The 17,584-nt window shown below is 43.9% G+C and overlaps 1 protein-coding gene across 2 annotated transcripts in view; it reads right to left on the bottom strand.

Annotated features, from left to right (window-relative positions):
• LOC140209259 (uncharacterized) overlaps positions 1-17,584 on the bottom strand; it is a 96,544-nt gene that overhangs the window by 44,995 nt on the left and 33,965 nt on the right. The window contains exons 3-4 of one of the 2 annotated variants that reach the window (XM_072277633.1): positions 16,890-17,341; positions 2,651-2,748 (exon numbers count right to left, since the gene is read on the bottom strand). In XM_072277633.1, the coding sequence (XP_072133734.1) occupies positions 2,651-2,748; positions 16,890-17,341 (550 nt within the window). The remainder of the gene's footprint in view (positions 1-2,650; positions 2,749-16,889; positions 17,342-17,584) is intronic. The other variant, XM_072277634.1, reaches the window with a different exon arrangement.

The raw sequence follows: 17,584 nt of genomic DNA, 5'->3' as shown, positions 1-17,584 counted from the left end.
TGTATGGGTGGGTTAGCTGGCTTGCAGATTGTACATAGATAGATGGTTTGTGGATGGTGTAGACATTGCCAAAGCATACAGCAGGAGATGGATCAGTTGCAAATATGGCAGAGAAACGGCAGGAGGTTAATCAGGACAGTATGAGGTGATGTATCTTGAGAGGACAAATGTAAAATAGAAATATAGAAAATAGGTGCAGGAGTAGGCCATTCGGCCCATCGAGCCTGCACCGCCATTTATTATGATCATGGCTGATCATCCAACTCAGAACCCCGCCCCAGCCTTCCCTCCATACCCCCTGATCCCCGTAGCCACAAGGGCCATATCTAACTCCCTCTTAAATATAGCCAATGAACTGGCTTCAACCGTTTCCTGTGGCAGAGAATTCCACAGATTCACCACTCTCTGTGTGAAGAAGTTTTTCCTAATCTCAGTCCTAAAAGGCTTCCCCTCTATCCTCAAACTGTGGCCCCTCGTTCTGGACTTCCCCAACATCGGGAACAATCTTCCTGCATCTAGCCTGTCCAATCCCTTTAGGATCTTATACGTTTCAATCAGATCCCCCCTCAATCTTCTAAATTCCAACGAGTACAAGCCCAGTTCATCCAGTCTTTCTTCATATGAAAGTCCTGCCATCCCAGGAATCAATCTGGTGAACCTTCTTTGTACTCCCTCTATGGCAAGGATGTCTTTCCTCAGATTAGGGGACCAAAACTGCACACAATACTCCAGGTGTGGTCTCACCAAGGCCTTGTACAACTGCAGTAGTACCTCCCTGCTCCTGTACTCGAATCCTCTCGCTATAAATGCCAGCATACCATTCGCCTTTTTCACCGCCTGCTGTACCTGCATGCCCACTTTCAATGACTGGTGTATAATGACACCCAGGTCTTGTTGCACCTCCCCTTTTCCTAATCGGCCACCATTCAGATAATAATCTGTTTTCCTATTTTTGCCACCAAAGTGGATAACTTCACATTTATCCACATTAAATTGCATCTGCCATGAATTTGCCCACTCACCCAACCTATCCAATTTACCCTGCATCCTCTTAGCATCCTCCTCACAGCTAACACTGCCACCCAGCTTCGTGTCATCCACAAACTTGGAGATGCTGCATTTAATTCCCTCATCCAAGTCATTAATATATATTGTAAACAACTGGGGTCCCAGCACTGAGCCTTGCGGTACCCCACTAGTCACCGCCTGCCATTCTGAAAAGGTCCCGTTTATTCCCACTCTTTGCTTCCTGTCTGCTAACCAATTCTCCACCCACACCAATACCTTACCCCCAATACCGTGTGCTTTAAGTTTGCACACTAATCTCCTGTGTGGGACCTTGTCAAAAGCCTTTTGAAAATCCAAATATACCACATCCACTGGTTCTCCCCTATCCACTCTACTAGTTACATCCTCAAAAAATTCTATGAGATTCATCAGACATGATTTTCCTTTCACAAATCCATGCTGACTTTGTCCGATCATTTCACCGCTTTCCAAATGTGCTGTTATCACATCCTTGATAACTGACTCCAGCAGTTTCCCCACCACCGACGTTAGGCTAACCGGTCTATAATTCCCCCGTTTCTCTCTCCCTCCTTTTTTAAAAAGTGGAGTTACATTAGCCACCCTCCAATCCTCAGAAACTAGTCCAGAATCTAACGAGTTTTGAAAAATTATCACTAATGCATCCACTATTTCTTGGGCTACTTCCTTAAGCACTGTAGGATGCAGACCATCTGGCCCTGGGGATTTAAAGGGACGGTAATGACAAAATGCTTAAAGGTATTGGTGTACAAAGCTCCGAAGAAGGGTCTTGGCCAGAAATGACGACTGTTTATTCGTTTCCATAGATGCTGCCTGACTTGCCCAGTTCCTCCAGCATTTTATGTGCGTTGCTGTACAGAGGGTTTCTGGGTCCAAGTCTAGAGCTCCCTGAATGTGACTATATAGGTCGAGTGTTAAAGGAAGCACTAGTCGAGGTATTAAGCAAGAGCCAGGGTGTTATGCTGAGCTTCATAAAACACTGGTTAGGCCACATCGGCAATATTGTATTCAGTTCTGGTCATCCATTTTAGGAAGGGTGTGGAGGCTTTGGAGGGGGTGCATAAGAGGGTTACCTGGATTAGAGGGCATGTGCTAGAGGAACAGTGGAAGCTATGGCGAGAGCTAACAGACGTTGATGAGAGGCACAGATGTCTCATGAGGTATCGTCTTCCCAGGGTCAAACTGTCTCACACAAGATGGAGTGCATTTAGGATGAAAGGGAGTAAGTTCAAAGATGATTTGTGGTGCAATTTTATTTTACACAGCACTGCCGAGGTTGGGAGCGAAGTCAATCATGACAGAAGCATTTAAGAGGTGTTTAGATAGGCACATGAATGTGCAGAAAATATCAATATATGGACACTGTGTGACTGAAGGGATTCATTTACTTAAGAATTTAATTACCAGTTTAATTAGTTCAGCACAACATAATGGACTGAAGGGCCTGTTCCTTTGCAATACTGTTCTATGGTCCATGAACTGTTCAGCTTCGATTCATACCCCTTCTTGCTTTCCTCAAACAAAAATCCTAAATTAATCACAAATTTAATTCCAAATTAAATATACTTTGTGGAAGCCATTCTACCAAAATTAAGTTGCTTACATTCTCCCGAGAGAGGTCTGACTCCAGTCTCGAGATCCCTCTATCCTGGAATCTCTAAATAACTGAGAAAAATGACCTCCTTCTTCATAGTGCCAGTACTAAAAGAAAACACAATAAAATTATCTCTTAATCGACTACGTTCCAGTAATCGCATTGAATTTATCTAATCACACACTGTAATCTAACTCTTGGAGCCATGGTTACATTTTACAGCAGTGCCATACACTCAGTCACAGGTCAATATATTATTTCCAAGGTTTACACTCTTATCCTGTTGTTGTTTGATCCTCGGGTACACAACCCCACACGACAAAAATGCTTGGGCTGTGGCTCATGGTAAATTGCATTACAGAACATTACAGAATGAGATATAAGAGTAGAGTTGGGCCATTCAGCACATTAACTCTACCCCACCACTCAGTCATTGTTTCTTTTCAAACCCATCCTCTGATCTTAACTCCATATCCTTTAACCCCTCTTACCAATCGAGAACCCATTAACTTCAGCTTTAAATGCGTACTATGCCTAGGCCACCACAGCAGTCCATGGCAATAACTTTCACAAATTCACCACCCTCTGGCTGAAGAAATTCCTCCTCATCTCAGTTCTAAAAGAGTGTCCCTTTATTTTGACGTGGTGCCCTTAGATCTTAAGCTCTCCGGTTAATGAAAACATCCTCTCTACACTCACTGTAGCCAGGCTTTTCAGTATGCGGGAGGTTTCAATGAGATCCCCACTTTCCGTCATCTGCACCTGACTATCAAGTACAGGTCCAAAGCCAACAAACACAGCTCATTCATTAAGCCCTTCATTCCTGGAATCCCTGCACTCTCCTGCTATGAACCACATACTTTTAAGTCATTGACGTGGAGTTATACAGCACAGAAATAGGCCTCTTTGCTCATTGATTCTGTACTGACTACCAAGCAACAGTCTACAAAGATGGCATTTTATTTCCCCACTTCCTCCCCATTCCTACCTGTCCCCTCGGAAGATTCTTCAATCACTCACCTACACTAAGCGGATTTTCAATGGCTGCCAACCCGCCAACCCACACATCTCTAGAGTGTGGAGAGAGAAAAAAAGTTGAGGAATCTGGAGAAATGCTAGCAGTCACAGGGGTAAATGCTGGCAAGATATACTTAATCGCCAGTTCAGATTCCTGAAGGGGCTCCAGCATCTCGTGTGTTTTCACTGCCAGTTCCTGTTTGCTGATGTGATTGGAAGCTAAGAGTCAACATTTATCACAGCTCTGGAGTTACACCCAAGCCAGACAAGGTTAATGGGAGGCAGAATTTTTCTGTCATTTGTAGAGTCCAGGACAAAGATATCTTGAGAATGGTGTCAGACCATGAGAAAGGGAATGTAGGAATGTTCAGTTGGTACAATGACTCTTACAGAGTACATTTTGCTCAATTGACCATGTTAAATCTGAGGGTTAGTTTAAGAATTTTGCTTGAAGGAGGAGGAATGTGGAGCCAAACTGAACAATGATGTGGTTCAGCCATGATCCCAATGATGGAACAGGTCCGATGGGCTGAAGGGCCAGGAGCCATGGCTTACAGGTTTCCCAAAGCACTTCACAGTCAGTGAAGGATGATTTGCTCACCATTGTGCTGTAGGACAATTTCCTTCCAAAGTGCAAGCACCAAACAAAATCAATTCAGTATCACAAAACATATTCTAAATATTCAATTAACGTGTCTGCATATGGGGACACACACGCACACAAAATGGAACCCCAGGTCTCTGGAGGTGCGAGTCTACAACTCTACCAATCGCACTCCTCTGCCATCTTCAACTTTTTACTGAGTTTCCTTTGGAAAGTTATTGAATTTGCTTCCACCAGCCACCTAGTGCACATTAAATATTTATTTGGACATGGATGGCAAGGCCAGTTGTTCACTTCTGAGGTGGTTTGCTTGTTCTGGAGTCGTACCTAACCCAGGCAATAAAGCTGGCACATTTCCATCTCTGTGGGGCATTTGGAATCACATAAATATCCCATGAAAATCCAGTAGCTCTATAGTCATCATTATTGTCAATAAATACTTGCAAATGTCTAAACATCAAAGGTAGAGACCTCCTAATGACAGATCATATTTCCATAAAAGGTGAATTTCATCCACACACTCTCTAAAATTCAAAACAGCAACTAACACAAGATTAAAGATGACATCCTTGCCTTAAAGGTCCTTTGCTTTGTTAGGTTTCCACACCAGAGCTCTGTCCATGAAATGGCTCAGATGGTGTTAGGCTGGTGTCCAGTCCGAGCCTGTCTACTGCTGGCTAACCTGGAACTCGCTAACCTGTCAGCTCCCTGTGGCACGTGCTTTCTTCTGAACAAGGCATTAAAGAGAAACCCTGACTTTTCTCTTAAGACACATGGGGGGAAAAATCCCATGGGATTATTTCAAATAAGAGGAAGGCTATTCTTCCAGAATTATCCAACATTTGTCGCTCACTCAGGATATCACTGTCATATCTTGTGAGAACTCAGTCTGCCATTTTTTTTCCATCACTGCAGAGCACAAGGGACCACAGGTACTGGAATCTGGAACGACAAGCAATCTGCAGAAGGAACTCAGCGGATCTGTGCATTGGGGGTGGGGGCAAGTTATGGAGAAATAAATTTTACCAGCATTTCGGGTAGAGATTCTAAATCAGGTCGAAAATTCCTTTCGCCCCTCCACAGATGCTGCTGGACCTACTGACTGCCTCAGCAGATTTGTTTCTGTTCCTTAGCTACCCTTCGTTGGCAGTAAAATGCAGCAGAACATAATGTCATCTGCTCATGGAAGTCTAAGTCCCCACAAAGCTGTTAAAATGTGAGCAGAAGATGCAAAGTTCTAAAAAGCACAAAACATGCCCCTCCAGGCTCAAGGACAGCTTCTGTTCCGCTGTTAAAAAAATCACTAAGTTGTTCCCTTGGATGAGGAGTTGACCACTTGACCTCACAATCTCCCTCATCACGGCTTTACCCCTAATTGACTGCCTGTGCTGCACTTCCTCTGTAACAAAGCACTTCATTTTACATTCTTATATCGTTTTTCTTTCTACTACCTCAATGCACTGATGCAGTAAAATGATCTGTATGGATAACAAGCAAAACAAAGCTTTTCAACAGCACACATGACAATAATAGTTACCAATTCCAACAAGACCTAGGTTGCCAGGTGGGTGCCAAAGTCCCATTGGACCCACTGTCATATCTAATATTTCCCACCATCAACCTGCATCAATAAAACACATTATCCCGTCATAGAGGCAAAGAAACGGGCCCTTCAGCCCAACTCTCATCCATGCCAACCAAGATTCCCATCTAACCTATTCATGTTTGGCCCATGACCCTCTAAACCTTTCCTATCCATGCACTTGTTCAAGTACCTTTTAAGTGCTAGTGTACCTGCCTCAACTTGTTCCATATACCGATCACCCTCTGGGGGAAAAGGTTGCTCCCCGTGTTCCTATTAACGTATTGCGGTCATTAACTTTGACAGCAACCTTTCACTTGCATTTCACTCACACCTCAATGGTCATTCCATTTTAAGTGTGGCAATTAAATGGTTTTATGTGAAGGATGCTATATAAATACTATATTTTTCTTTTAAATTAGATGTCCCCAAATCTCAGTTGCTGCATGAATTAACAATCTTATGGTTGCAGAGCACATAACCTAGAACAGTACAATGCAAGAACAGGCCCTTCAGCCCACAATATCTGTGCCTACCCCAATGCCAATTTAAATCACACATGGTCTATATGCTCAATTACCTGTCTGTTAATGCATTTTTCTAAATGCCTATTAAACATTGCTATCATATCTACTTCCATTCCCTTGGCAATGCATTTCATGCAGCTACAACATTCTGTGTTTAAAAAAAACACTTGCAATGTAAATCTCTCATAACCTTTCCTCTTCCAACCTTAAAGCTATGTCATGTAGTATTTGATATTTTCACACAGGCACAAGTCTATCTATCCAAAGCAGGAATGCATTTAACCTTTGAACCTGTTACATCACTAATGTCTATCCTGTGACTGATACATGTTATTCTACTAGCAGATCTCCACTATCTAAAAGATGGCTCTTCACAACACTCTTAAGGTACAATTAAGGATGAATGATAAATGTTGAACTAGCCAGTGCTGAGTATATTCCTTAAGAGACTTTAAAAAAATCAAAGTAAAGTAAGTTAAAATCAAAAATGATGTTATAGAATGAGGGGTGATCTAAAGGAGGTGCATAAAATTAGGAGAGGCACATTAGGGTGAAAGTACAGAATCTTTTTTCCGGGGATGGGAATCAAGAAATTGAGGGCATAAGTTTAAGGGGAGAGGGGAAGAGACTTACTACGAACCTGAAGAGTAACTTTTCCCACCTAAAAGGTGGCCAGTATATGAAATGGAGCTGCCAAAGGAAGTGGTTGAAGCAGTTCTATTAATGGTAGTTGGCCAGGTATGTGGATAGGAATGGCGGGATAAGGGCTAAGTGTGCGCAAGTCAGGTTAGTTTAGATGGGAATGTTGGTCAGCATGGACCTGTTGGGCAGAAGGTACGTTTCCATGCATTATCACTATATGACTCCAGTCATCATCACAACAGATTAATCAGAACAGCTCTTCGACATTGGACACAACTCACAACTGCAGAAGTTCTTTGAGGAAGTAACTAATATGATTAATGAAGGCTATGGAGTAGACTATTCAGACTTTAGTAAGGCATTTGACAAGATCCTGCGTGGTAGGCTGGTCCAGAAGGTTAAAGCACTTAGGATTAAAGGGAAGCTGGATAAATGAATCCAAAATTGGCTTGGTGATAGGAACCAAGAGGACATTGATGGGAGGACGGTTTTTTGATTGTAAAGGTGGTATACCACAGGGACTGGTACCAGGATCCTTGTTAGTGATGCACAGCATATCAATGACTTGAATGGGAATGTATGAGGTATGATTAGTAAATTTACGGATGACACAAAAGTTTTGTCATGTGTGGATAGTGAAGAAGGTTGTTTCCTACGACAACTAAAGAAGCATGTAGGTCAGATAGAAAGTTGGGCAGAACTTTGGCTGATGGAAGCTAATCCCAATAATTTAGGGTGACATGATGGTGTGATGATTAGCACAATGCTTTGCAGTACCGGTGATCAGGGTTCATTTCCCACTGCTGTCTCTGAGGAGTTTGTATGTTCTCCCCATCACTGCATGGGTTTCCTCCAGGTGCTCCAGTTTCCTCCCACAGTCTAAAGATGTACCAGTTGGGGGGTTAATTGGTCATTGTAATTTGTCCCGTGATTAGACTAGGATCAAGGGATTGCTGGACTATGTGGCTTGAAGTGCCTATTCTACGCTGTACCTCAATAAAAAAAAAATTTAAAATACAAGTGTGAGTTGATGCAATTTGGGAAGTCGAAGAGGTTTATGACATAAACAGTCAATGGTATGGCACCATGGAATGCTGCTAACCAGAGAGACCTTGGGTTTCAAGACTGTAATCCCCTGAAAGTTGCAACACAGGCAGACAGAGTGGTGAAGAACGTTTGCACGACTGTGTGCTTCTGGCCACCACACTATACGAACAGTGGCGTATCTAAAGTATGGCAGGTATGGCATGTGCCCTGGGCGCCACTGAGCAGTTTCTATTAAAGTCAGACCAGCCATCCTCTGATAGTGAAAAATGAATTTTCTTCAGGTGTATGATCTGTCTTTGATTATCATGGGTGAGAAGCACCAGGATGGCCTTATTTCAGAGCATTGTATAAGAAGACCATGAAACGTTTCTTCACAAAGAAGGAAAGTGGAGCTGCTGAAGGACAGAAGAGACGAAAGTTGGAGGCAGAGGAAGCCAAGAGGTAGAGCCAGCTCTTCATGCCCTTCTTTGAAAAGCCCGGAACAAGTAGTTCGGCACGTTCCATGGAGGCGCCTGCACCAAAGGTGGATCAAGTACAAATGCGTCACAAGCCGAGAAGAAAGCCAAGTCAGATAAATCTGAGTATGACGAGATTAAGAGTGAGGCTGCCACAGAGAACGTGGACATGACAGGAGGGGAAGATGATGGTGGTGGTGGTGATGTTAAATTTATTGACGAGATTTTACCTGATGAGATTGAGCCTGACGACACTGAACCTAGTGAACTGGATGGTGTCAAAGAGCCTCGAACTGTCATAGCAGAAGTGATTGAACAGCATGACATTGGACTTCTGAAGTTCAACAAGGATACTGGAAAAGCAATTCTGCCTGATGCGTTGAGAACAGAAATAATAAAGCTGGGTTCGAAGTATTTCCAGAACAGTGAGTGGCCTTTCCTACCAACAAATAACCGCTCAATGAACAAAACTTGGTTCAAGAGGAAATTGGGAAATGTCCATGGTGAGGAAGTGACTCACTCATGGCTGGTCTATTCCCTTTCTGAAGGCTGATTTATACTTCTGCGTCAAATGGACGCTGTAACCTATGCAAGTGGCCTATGCGCATTGTGAGCATTTATACTTGTGCGTTGGTGTGTCTGCGTCGCTCTGCAAGTCGCGCACGTCGCGCATGCGTACACACCTGCCTGCGCAAGGCTTCATGGTCATAGTAGTCTTTCTCGGGGTAAACAAGTTTAAAGTGAGCGTCTTTTCTCATAAAAGCGAAATGTGTCCTCCATAATTTCGGAGGTCTGTAAAGCTTTATGGAAAGCATTGCAACCAGAGTTCCTTCCCTGCCCTTCAGTCGCCCAATGGGGAGCTATTGCAGCATAGAAGGAAATGCGATGTTACCAAGCAGACCAATCACAGTTGTTGCCGTCCGCGTTGCCGCGACGCGTAGTTACATTTTGGGAGAGGTGCGCGTCAGGCTACGGTGTAGGGATCCGTGTAGGCTCTGCGTAGGGTTTGCGACTACGCCGTACCTACAGCGTCGATTTGACACAGAAGTATAAATCAGCCTTAAAAAGTCTGCAATTTGTATCTGTTGTCTTCTCTATTCCCAGTCAGACCATCAATCCTCTTTGGAGCAGGAAAGTGGGTTCAACCAGTGGAAAGCACCTGAAAGGATTAATATTCATGAAAATGCCAATAATCATCGGGAATGCTTCACACAGTGGAAAGAAATGGAAAGAAATTTAGCTGGAAACAGAGGAGTTATTGATGCAACACTCACAACACGCTGGAGGAACTCAGCAGGTCGGGCAGCATCCATGGCAACGATCAGTCGATGTTTCGGGCCGGAATCCTTTGTCAGGACTGAAGAGGGAGGGGGCAGAGGCCCTATAAAGAAGGTGGGGGGAGGGTGGGAAGGAGAACGCTGGTAGTTTCCAGGTGAAAAACCAGTAAGGGGAAAGATCAAGGGGTGAGGGAGGGAAAGGCAGGAAAGGTGAAGAAGGAATAGCCATTGATGCGGTATTTCAGTCACAGGTTGAGAAGAAAAAGGATTAGTGGTGTGATATCTTGACGAGAATCCTTCACTGCATAGAATTCCTTGTGACTCAGAACCTGGCTTTGCGAGGACACAGGGAGTTACTTCAGCTAGACGATGACTCCAATGTGGGAAATTTCCTTGGCTTACTGAAATTACTGGCCATCTTTGACCCCGTCATAAAAGAACACCTCACTCACTTGTAAAGTCATCCTGGATCCACGTCTTATCTTTTACTGGGAGTCCAGAACGAATTCATTCACATGATGGCATCTTCTGTTCCCCAGAGTTTACTGAGAAGCATTCGAAAAGCCAAGTACTATGGTCTCATGTTTGACTCGACTCCTAATCAGGCACACTGTGAGCAGATGTCAGAAGTAGTGAGGTATGTGGAAGTTGATTTTGAGAGGAAAACAGTCCGTGTTAGAGAATCCTTCCTTGGTTTTATCCAGATAAGCCAGAAGGATGCTGAGAGCTTGGTTGAAGACATCTTGAAGCAGCTAGAGAAGGACGAAATGGAGCTACAAGATTGTCAGTCACAGTGCTATGACAACGCTGCTGGACACAGAAGTGGTGTTCATCAAAGAATAAGTGAGAAAAACAACCTGGCATTATTTGTGAATAACGACAATCACTCAACTTAGTGGGTGTACATGCAGCCAAGCAGGATACAATGATGGTCACATTTTTTGGAACCATCGAAGCTCTCTACGTGTTTTTCTCTCGTTCAACACAGCACTGGGAAAAACTCAAAAGCACTGTGCCTGTGGTTAAGTCGGAGTTCGAAACCAGATGGAGTGCAAGGACAGAAGCAGTGAAGCCCGTCAACAAGTACCTTGAGGAGATACTTCAAGTTCTCCAGGACATGATAGACAATGAAAATGAGAACAGTGAAACAAGAAGTGATGCAAGGCAGCTGTACAACCGCAATGTTGAGTTACGATTTTCTGATTTTGCTAGGATTTTGGAACAAAGTACTCATTCGCATTGACCATATTCAAAAGAGGCTGTAAGATCCTAGCATGAACCTCCACGCTGCAGCCCTGGATTTGAAAGCCCTCCGAGATCATTTTTATGATGAAAGAGAAGTGTTGGTCAGTGAGTCACTCGAAGGAGGAGTCGGTCTCTGTCAAAAATGGAATATTGAAGTCGAAAGACGTCAGAGACGAAAGAAACAAATAGCTGATGAGAACTTGAGAGACACTGGGTTAACAGCTAAGGAGGAAATGGAAAGAGTCATGAAGGGAACACTCGACCGTCTTCACAGAGAAATGGACGAAAGGTTTGCTCACTTACATGACACTGACACCAAGTTTGATTTCTTTCTCGATGTCGAGGGACTGTGTTACAGCGCCGACAGTAATGACCTAAAGAAGAAGTGCGAAAATTTGGGCGAATTGTACAGCTCGGATGTTAATGGACAGCAGCTATATGAAGAAATTTTGGATTGCAGAATGTTGCTATCAAGGCGGTTCAACATGAAAGTATCAAGACCTGAAGAGCTTCTTGAATTTATTGTTCAGTATGGTGCTGAGAGCGTCTTCCCCAATCTTCGCATTGCTATTCAGATAATTCTAACCATCGCAGTTTCCATCACCAGCTGTGAGAGATCATTCAGCAAGTTAAAACTAATACTTTCATATTTGAGAGCCTCCATGGGTCAAGGCAGACTCTGTGATCTTGCTCTGCTGAGTGTAGAAAGAGAAGAAACTGTAAAAACTGACTTTGATCACATCACAGACCAATTTGCATCAGTGAAAGCAAGGAAGGTGCAGTTACAATTTTCACGTAGTGCTATCACTTGTTAAGTAAAAGATTAATGAGCTTGACTTGTATTTTTGAACTGATATTATGGTAAAGTTATCTAAAAGATGGGTGTCAGATGTTTGGACAGGGGCACAATTTCAGTGCTTGTCATAGGGGCTATTTTCTATAGATACACCCCTGTATACGAATAATAATGTGATTGTGTGAGAGGGTGCAGAGGAGGTCTCCAGGATTTTACTTGGATTGGAGGACTTTAGGTTGGGGGAAAAGTTGGGCTTGATTTCCATGGAGTAAAGGAGGTTGAGGGATAACCTACTCAATGTATATAAAATTATAAATAGCATAAATAGGATGGATAGCCAGAATATTTTTCCAATGCAGTATTAAATACAAGAGGAACAGGTTTAAGGTGAGAGGAGAGAGTTTTAAAGGGGATTCTTTGAGGAATGCTTTTAATACAGAGAGTATCTGTAACTCATTACCAGAGAATTCTGATACCTCTCCAAATGTTTCTTAATAGTGATTGTAAGGCAACGAACAGGTAAGGCATAAATGGATACGGACCCTAGTGCAGAAAATGTGATTAGTGTAGATTGGTGAAAAGGTTGAGATGGATATTGGAGACTTATGGACCCACTTATGTACAGGACAATTCTACAGCTCGATGGCTATGGGATCGTAACCCATTTATTGTCCTTGAGAAGCTCACCCCTGCCTTGCAATTAGGCAGGAGCAATAAACACCAGACTTTCTAGAGACACCCACATCCTACAAACAACAAAAGAAAAGAAAATATTATGTCCATGAAGATGAAGTTGAAAGAAGTAAATATTATCAAATTCAAGCATCTTTGAAAACAAGCAAGACTAAAAGATGCTGTTGAAAAGTCAAGAATCAAAATCAGAAAATCAGACACAGACTGTATAGGCTGGGCTTGCTTGGCTTGAATCACAAAAGGATAGAGATACACAACGTTGAGAGAGACCTTGACAGAGTAGTAAGAACGAAGCTTTTCTATGTTCACATATCTAAAACTAGAGGGTACAGATTTAAGATAAGGAGTAGCAGGTTTAGCATGGGGATGCAAGAAGAAATATTTTCACGCAGATGGTTTCTTGGAATCTGGAAATTCTGCCTGAGCGGCTGGTGGAGGGAGAGACTTTCACAAGAAGTACCTGGACGAGTATTTGGATTGCCAGTACACCGAATGCTAGGGAAATGATGGTAAATGGGATTAGTACAGATGGCACTTCATGGTCACAGTGGACTTTGCTAGGCTGAAAGGCCCATTTCTGTGTGCAGATGTCAATTAGAACAAGGGAGTGTAATCAGTGGGAAAAGTTAGCTCTGGGGAAAATGTAAAGCCTTTTAGCTGATGTAGTTAAGCTACTTTTTATTTTTAAAAACTGGGTTTAAGTGTATGCTGTGGTGTATGCGCTTTTCATTTAATTTTTATTTTTGCATTTAACCTTTTTTCTAAGGAAGAGGATCTTGAATGACTTTGAATACTGGTGAATCCTTTGAGAGCTGGCATTAATTCAATGGGCTGAGTAGCATTATCCTAGCTAGCGAGGGCAGTGACAAAGATGCTGACAAGCAGTCACTGCATCAGCAGCTCTGGCAGATGACAAGCCTGGTGGGGGGCAGGCTTCACAGGCTGTCAGAGCCATGTTGTCAGTGCAGCCAGTCACCTGTGCTGGGAGAGATCCAGGCCACCCTGGGCTATGTCAGAAGAGTGAGGACCTGCCCCTCAGGGTAGCAGGCAGCCTGCACCACATTGTGAGAACAGTTTGGTCCATTATACCGATGCCTGAGAGTTCATTAGTTACCAGAACGTCTGCCCCAGCACAACTTCACCTCCATGGGGTTTGATAAGCAAGGCACCTACAGAGGTCCAATTGTTGGAAATACAAGAGACGCAGATGATGAAATCTGGAGCACAGAGCAACCTGTTGGGGGAACCAACACAACAGCAGTTGTGGAGGGACTTCTCAACCACATGAAGGGTCCAATTACTACTTCTTCTGTCAAAGTCACTCAATAAACAGATTCTCTGAGAGGTAGTGTACCCAAGCATTATTCTGAGTTGGGTCCAGAGACAAATTTAAGTTTTTGACTGAAGCATGCAAGATCTTGAGAGGTCTCAGCTGGATAGATGTAGTGAGGATGTTTTTCCTCGTGAAAGGGGGTCACTGCTTAAAAATAAGGGGTTGTGCATTGATGACTCAGATAAGGATAAACGTCTATTCTTTCAGAGGATTATAAATCCTTGGAACTCTCTTCCTCAAAGTGCAATGAAAGTGGATTCTTTGAATATCTGAGAGACATGGGCAGATAGGCATGGGCACATTGACAATAAAGTTGAATCTAATCTAATCTAATAAGAAAGAGGGTGAAAAGTTACTAGGCATAGATGGGAATGTGGAGTTACACTTAGTTAAGAGCTGATCTTATTAAATGCTGGAGCAGGCCTAAGGTTCTGAGAGGCCAATTTCCACTCCTAATTCAAATGTCCAAACGTACTCTCAACAATGCCAAACAGGAGAGGTGTACTGAACATGCTTCGACTCTGTGAAAGGCTACAGGCAGCTTGAAACAGTGGGCTAAGATCTGGCAAACAGATTTTAATGCAATGAAGCGTGAAGTCATACACTTCAGTCAGAGGAATCAAAGGGCTGACTATCATCTAACTGAAGAGAGTATGGAGAGATATAGATGCTTGCTTTCTGTGGATCACACAAAGGTAAGCAGGCAGATGCAGCAGTAATTAACAATACAAATAGCTTTTGGGGGTTGGCATTTAAAACAGACAGATATTGCCCAATTATACGAAGGATGTGGAGGCTTTAGAAAGGATGCAGCAAAAGTTTATGAGGAAGCTGTTTGGATTAGAGGCCATGTGCTCTCAGGTGAGGCTGGGCAAGCTCATGCTGTTTTCACTGGAGCAGCAAAGGCTAAGGGAAGGCCAGAGAAACTCAATAAAATTATCAGAGGTGTAGTTACAGTAGACAACTGGCATCTTTATCACAAGATTGAAATGTCTATTACTAAAGCACATGCATTTAGGGCAGGGATTCCCAACTTTTTTTGTGTCATGGACCAATGCCGTTAAGCAAGGAGTCCATGAACTCCAGGGTGGAAACACCTGATTTAAGGTGAGAAAGGGAAAACTCAAGAGAGAGGCGGATGATGTGTTTTATTAATGATCTGATGTAATTAAATGATTTATATGGATGGTATGCAAAACATGTGATAATAAACCATTTTACCGATTTTACTCCAGTGGTGGGCGCCTGGAATGAGCTACCGGTGGTAGTGGTGAAGACCGATACAACAGAGGCATTTAACGGGGTCCTAGATCATTCATTTGTTATGTGTTGTGTCATATGACGCAGGCGATCATGGTCTTTCCGTGACCATCATTATTCTTGGCAATTTTTTCTAAAGAAGTAGTTTGCCATCGCCTTCTTCTGGGCAGTGTCTTCACATGACGGGTGACCCCCCCCCCCCACCCCCAGCCATTATCAATACTCTTCAGAGATTGTCCGCCTGGCATCAGTGGTCACGTAACCAGGACCTGTGATATGCACCGGCTGCTCGGACGACCAGACGACCATCCACCACCTGCTCCCACAGCTTCAGGCGACGCTGATCAAAGTGGGGGGGGGGGGGGGAGCTAAGCAAGTGCTACACCTTGCCCAAGGCTGACCTGTGGGTTAACCGGCGGGTGGGGGAGGAGGGCCTTACACCTCTTTAGTGGAGATGTATCTCCACACCACCGCACAAGGGTCTTCAATAGGATATGGAGAGATACGAAATATGTGCAGGCAGAAGGGATTAGTGTAATTCATCAGCATTAGCTTAATTAGTTTAGCACAACATTGTGCGCCGAAGGGCCTGTTTCTGTCCTGTACAGTTCTGTGCTCTACGTACAGTTGTCCACTGTGCTGATGAGGCCATAGCTGGAATTTCATGTACATCTTTGGTCTCTGTATTAAAATAAGGACATCCTAGCTTTGGAAATGGTCTAGAAGAGATTCACGAGGCTAATTCCTGAGATGAGAGGTTTGCCTTGTCACAACCTTTGCCGGTATATTTTCTGGAGTTTCAGAGAATGAGGGGTGATCCTATTGAGACACATAAGATTCAAAGGGGGTTTGTCAGGGTAGATGTTGAACTGTTTTGACCAGTGGGAAGAGTCACAAGCAAGGACACATATTGACAGGATAAAAAGGCAGTCAGTTAAAACTGAGGTGTGCAGGAATTTCTTCGCTCAGAGGGTAGGGAAACTCTGGTATTCTCTACCCTAGAATGTTGTGGAGCCTGGATCACTTACAGCATTCAACAGTCTGACAATGATCTAAATCAGGGTTCCCAATCTGGGGTCCATGGATCCCTCGGTTAATGGTAGGGGTCCATGGCATAAAAAAAAAGTTTGGGAACCCCTGATCTAAATGGAGAGAGATCTCAACATAGAACAGTACAGAAAAGGAACAGGTCCTTCAGCCTACAATGTTGTGCCAAACAAATTAAGCCAGTAATCATGTATCTAATGAAACTAATCCCCTCTGCCTACACAAGGTCCATATCCCTCATGTGCCTTTCTAAATGACTCCATCCAAAGTGCCTTTGCTACCTCCCCTGGCAGTGTATTGTAGGTGCCCTCCACTCCGCATAAAAATCTTACCCCAAACATCTCCTTTGAACTTGCCCCCCCCACCTTAAATGGTAGTATATCCTTTGTTTAATAAAGGGAAAATTTAAGGAGAAGTGAGAACTTTTTTGAATGATTGTGGGCTATTGCAAGGAAAAGAAGAAGCTGAGCCCTGAGGCAGATCAGCCATGATCATAATTGAGCCGCAGGGCAGGCTTAAGGGGCCAAGTAGCCTATTCCCGCCCCTACTTTCCTGTGTGCAATACTGCCCAAGAGACTGGATCACATTCACCTTGGGCTGAGCAGTAGCAGAAAATGTATTATGTGGCTCTACTTGTACCCAGAGAACAGGAATACCACTTCACTCTAAAGCAATGCAGGCACACTCCGTTCAGTATGGACCACCTCCCACCTCAACACCAACCTGCTGCATTTTCTCCAAATCCAAGCTGGGCCGGCTGTAGCTATCGGTTTGCCCCTGTCGATGCCTTTTGCAGGGCGTTGCCTGATCCACCGAGGCCAATATTACCTGCCCAACTGGTCTTCGAACCAAGGGGTGGAGTCTCTTCGGAGGGGTGGCGCTGAAAGCCACCGGGCTGCACTTCTGCTCCACCTGGCTCACTGGCTTGAAGGCCATGTTGCACAAGTCCTTGACCTCCTCATCGCTGGAGGATGCGGTGTCGCTATAGCGACCGAGTCTGGTCATCTGGGACCAGGCGCGCTTCTCCTCCCTGAACTCCCTGTTGATCCATTCCAGCTCCTCTTCGGAGCTGTCGCAATCCAGTGGGTCAAATATCGTCCGCACTCTGTACAGGTTTTCCAGGCCTTGCACACGACTCGGAGAGAATGGCGATAAACAGCAATTCCTTCGGCTCTCTGCAAAGAGTTTAAAGGCCGAGATTACACTTAGAGGCAGAGCTATTCAGCACACGGGTCCTTTAGTCCAATCCCTCCATGCTGACCAAGATATCTATCTGAGCCAGCCTCCATCTTCCCCATTGCCATCAGGTTCTCAAATTGACCTGGAAAACCCCACATCTACCTGAGGCTATATTTCTCTCGATGTACACAAGTGCCTTAATGTTTAGTTTTGTCATATGTATAATTTACATTAATTTA

The sequence above is a fragment of the Mobula birostris genome, chromosome 2 (genome assembly GCF_030028105.1).
Source record: "Mobula birostris isolate sMobBir1 chromosome 2, sMobBir1.hap1, whole genome shotgun sequence".
Lineage (NCBI taxonomy): Eukaryota > Metazoa > Chordata > Chondrichthyes > Myliobatiformes > Myliobatidae > Mobula > Mobula birostris.
The sequence above is the reverse complement of the archived record's forward strand: the minus strand, read 5'-3'. Positions and strand labels throughout refer to the sequence as shown.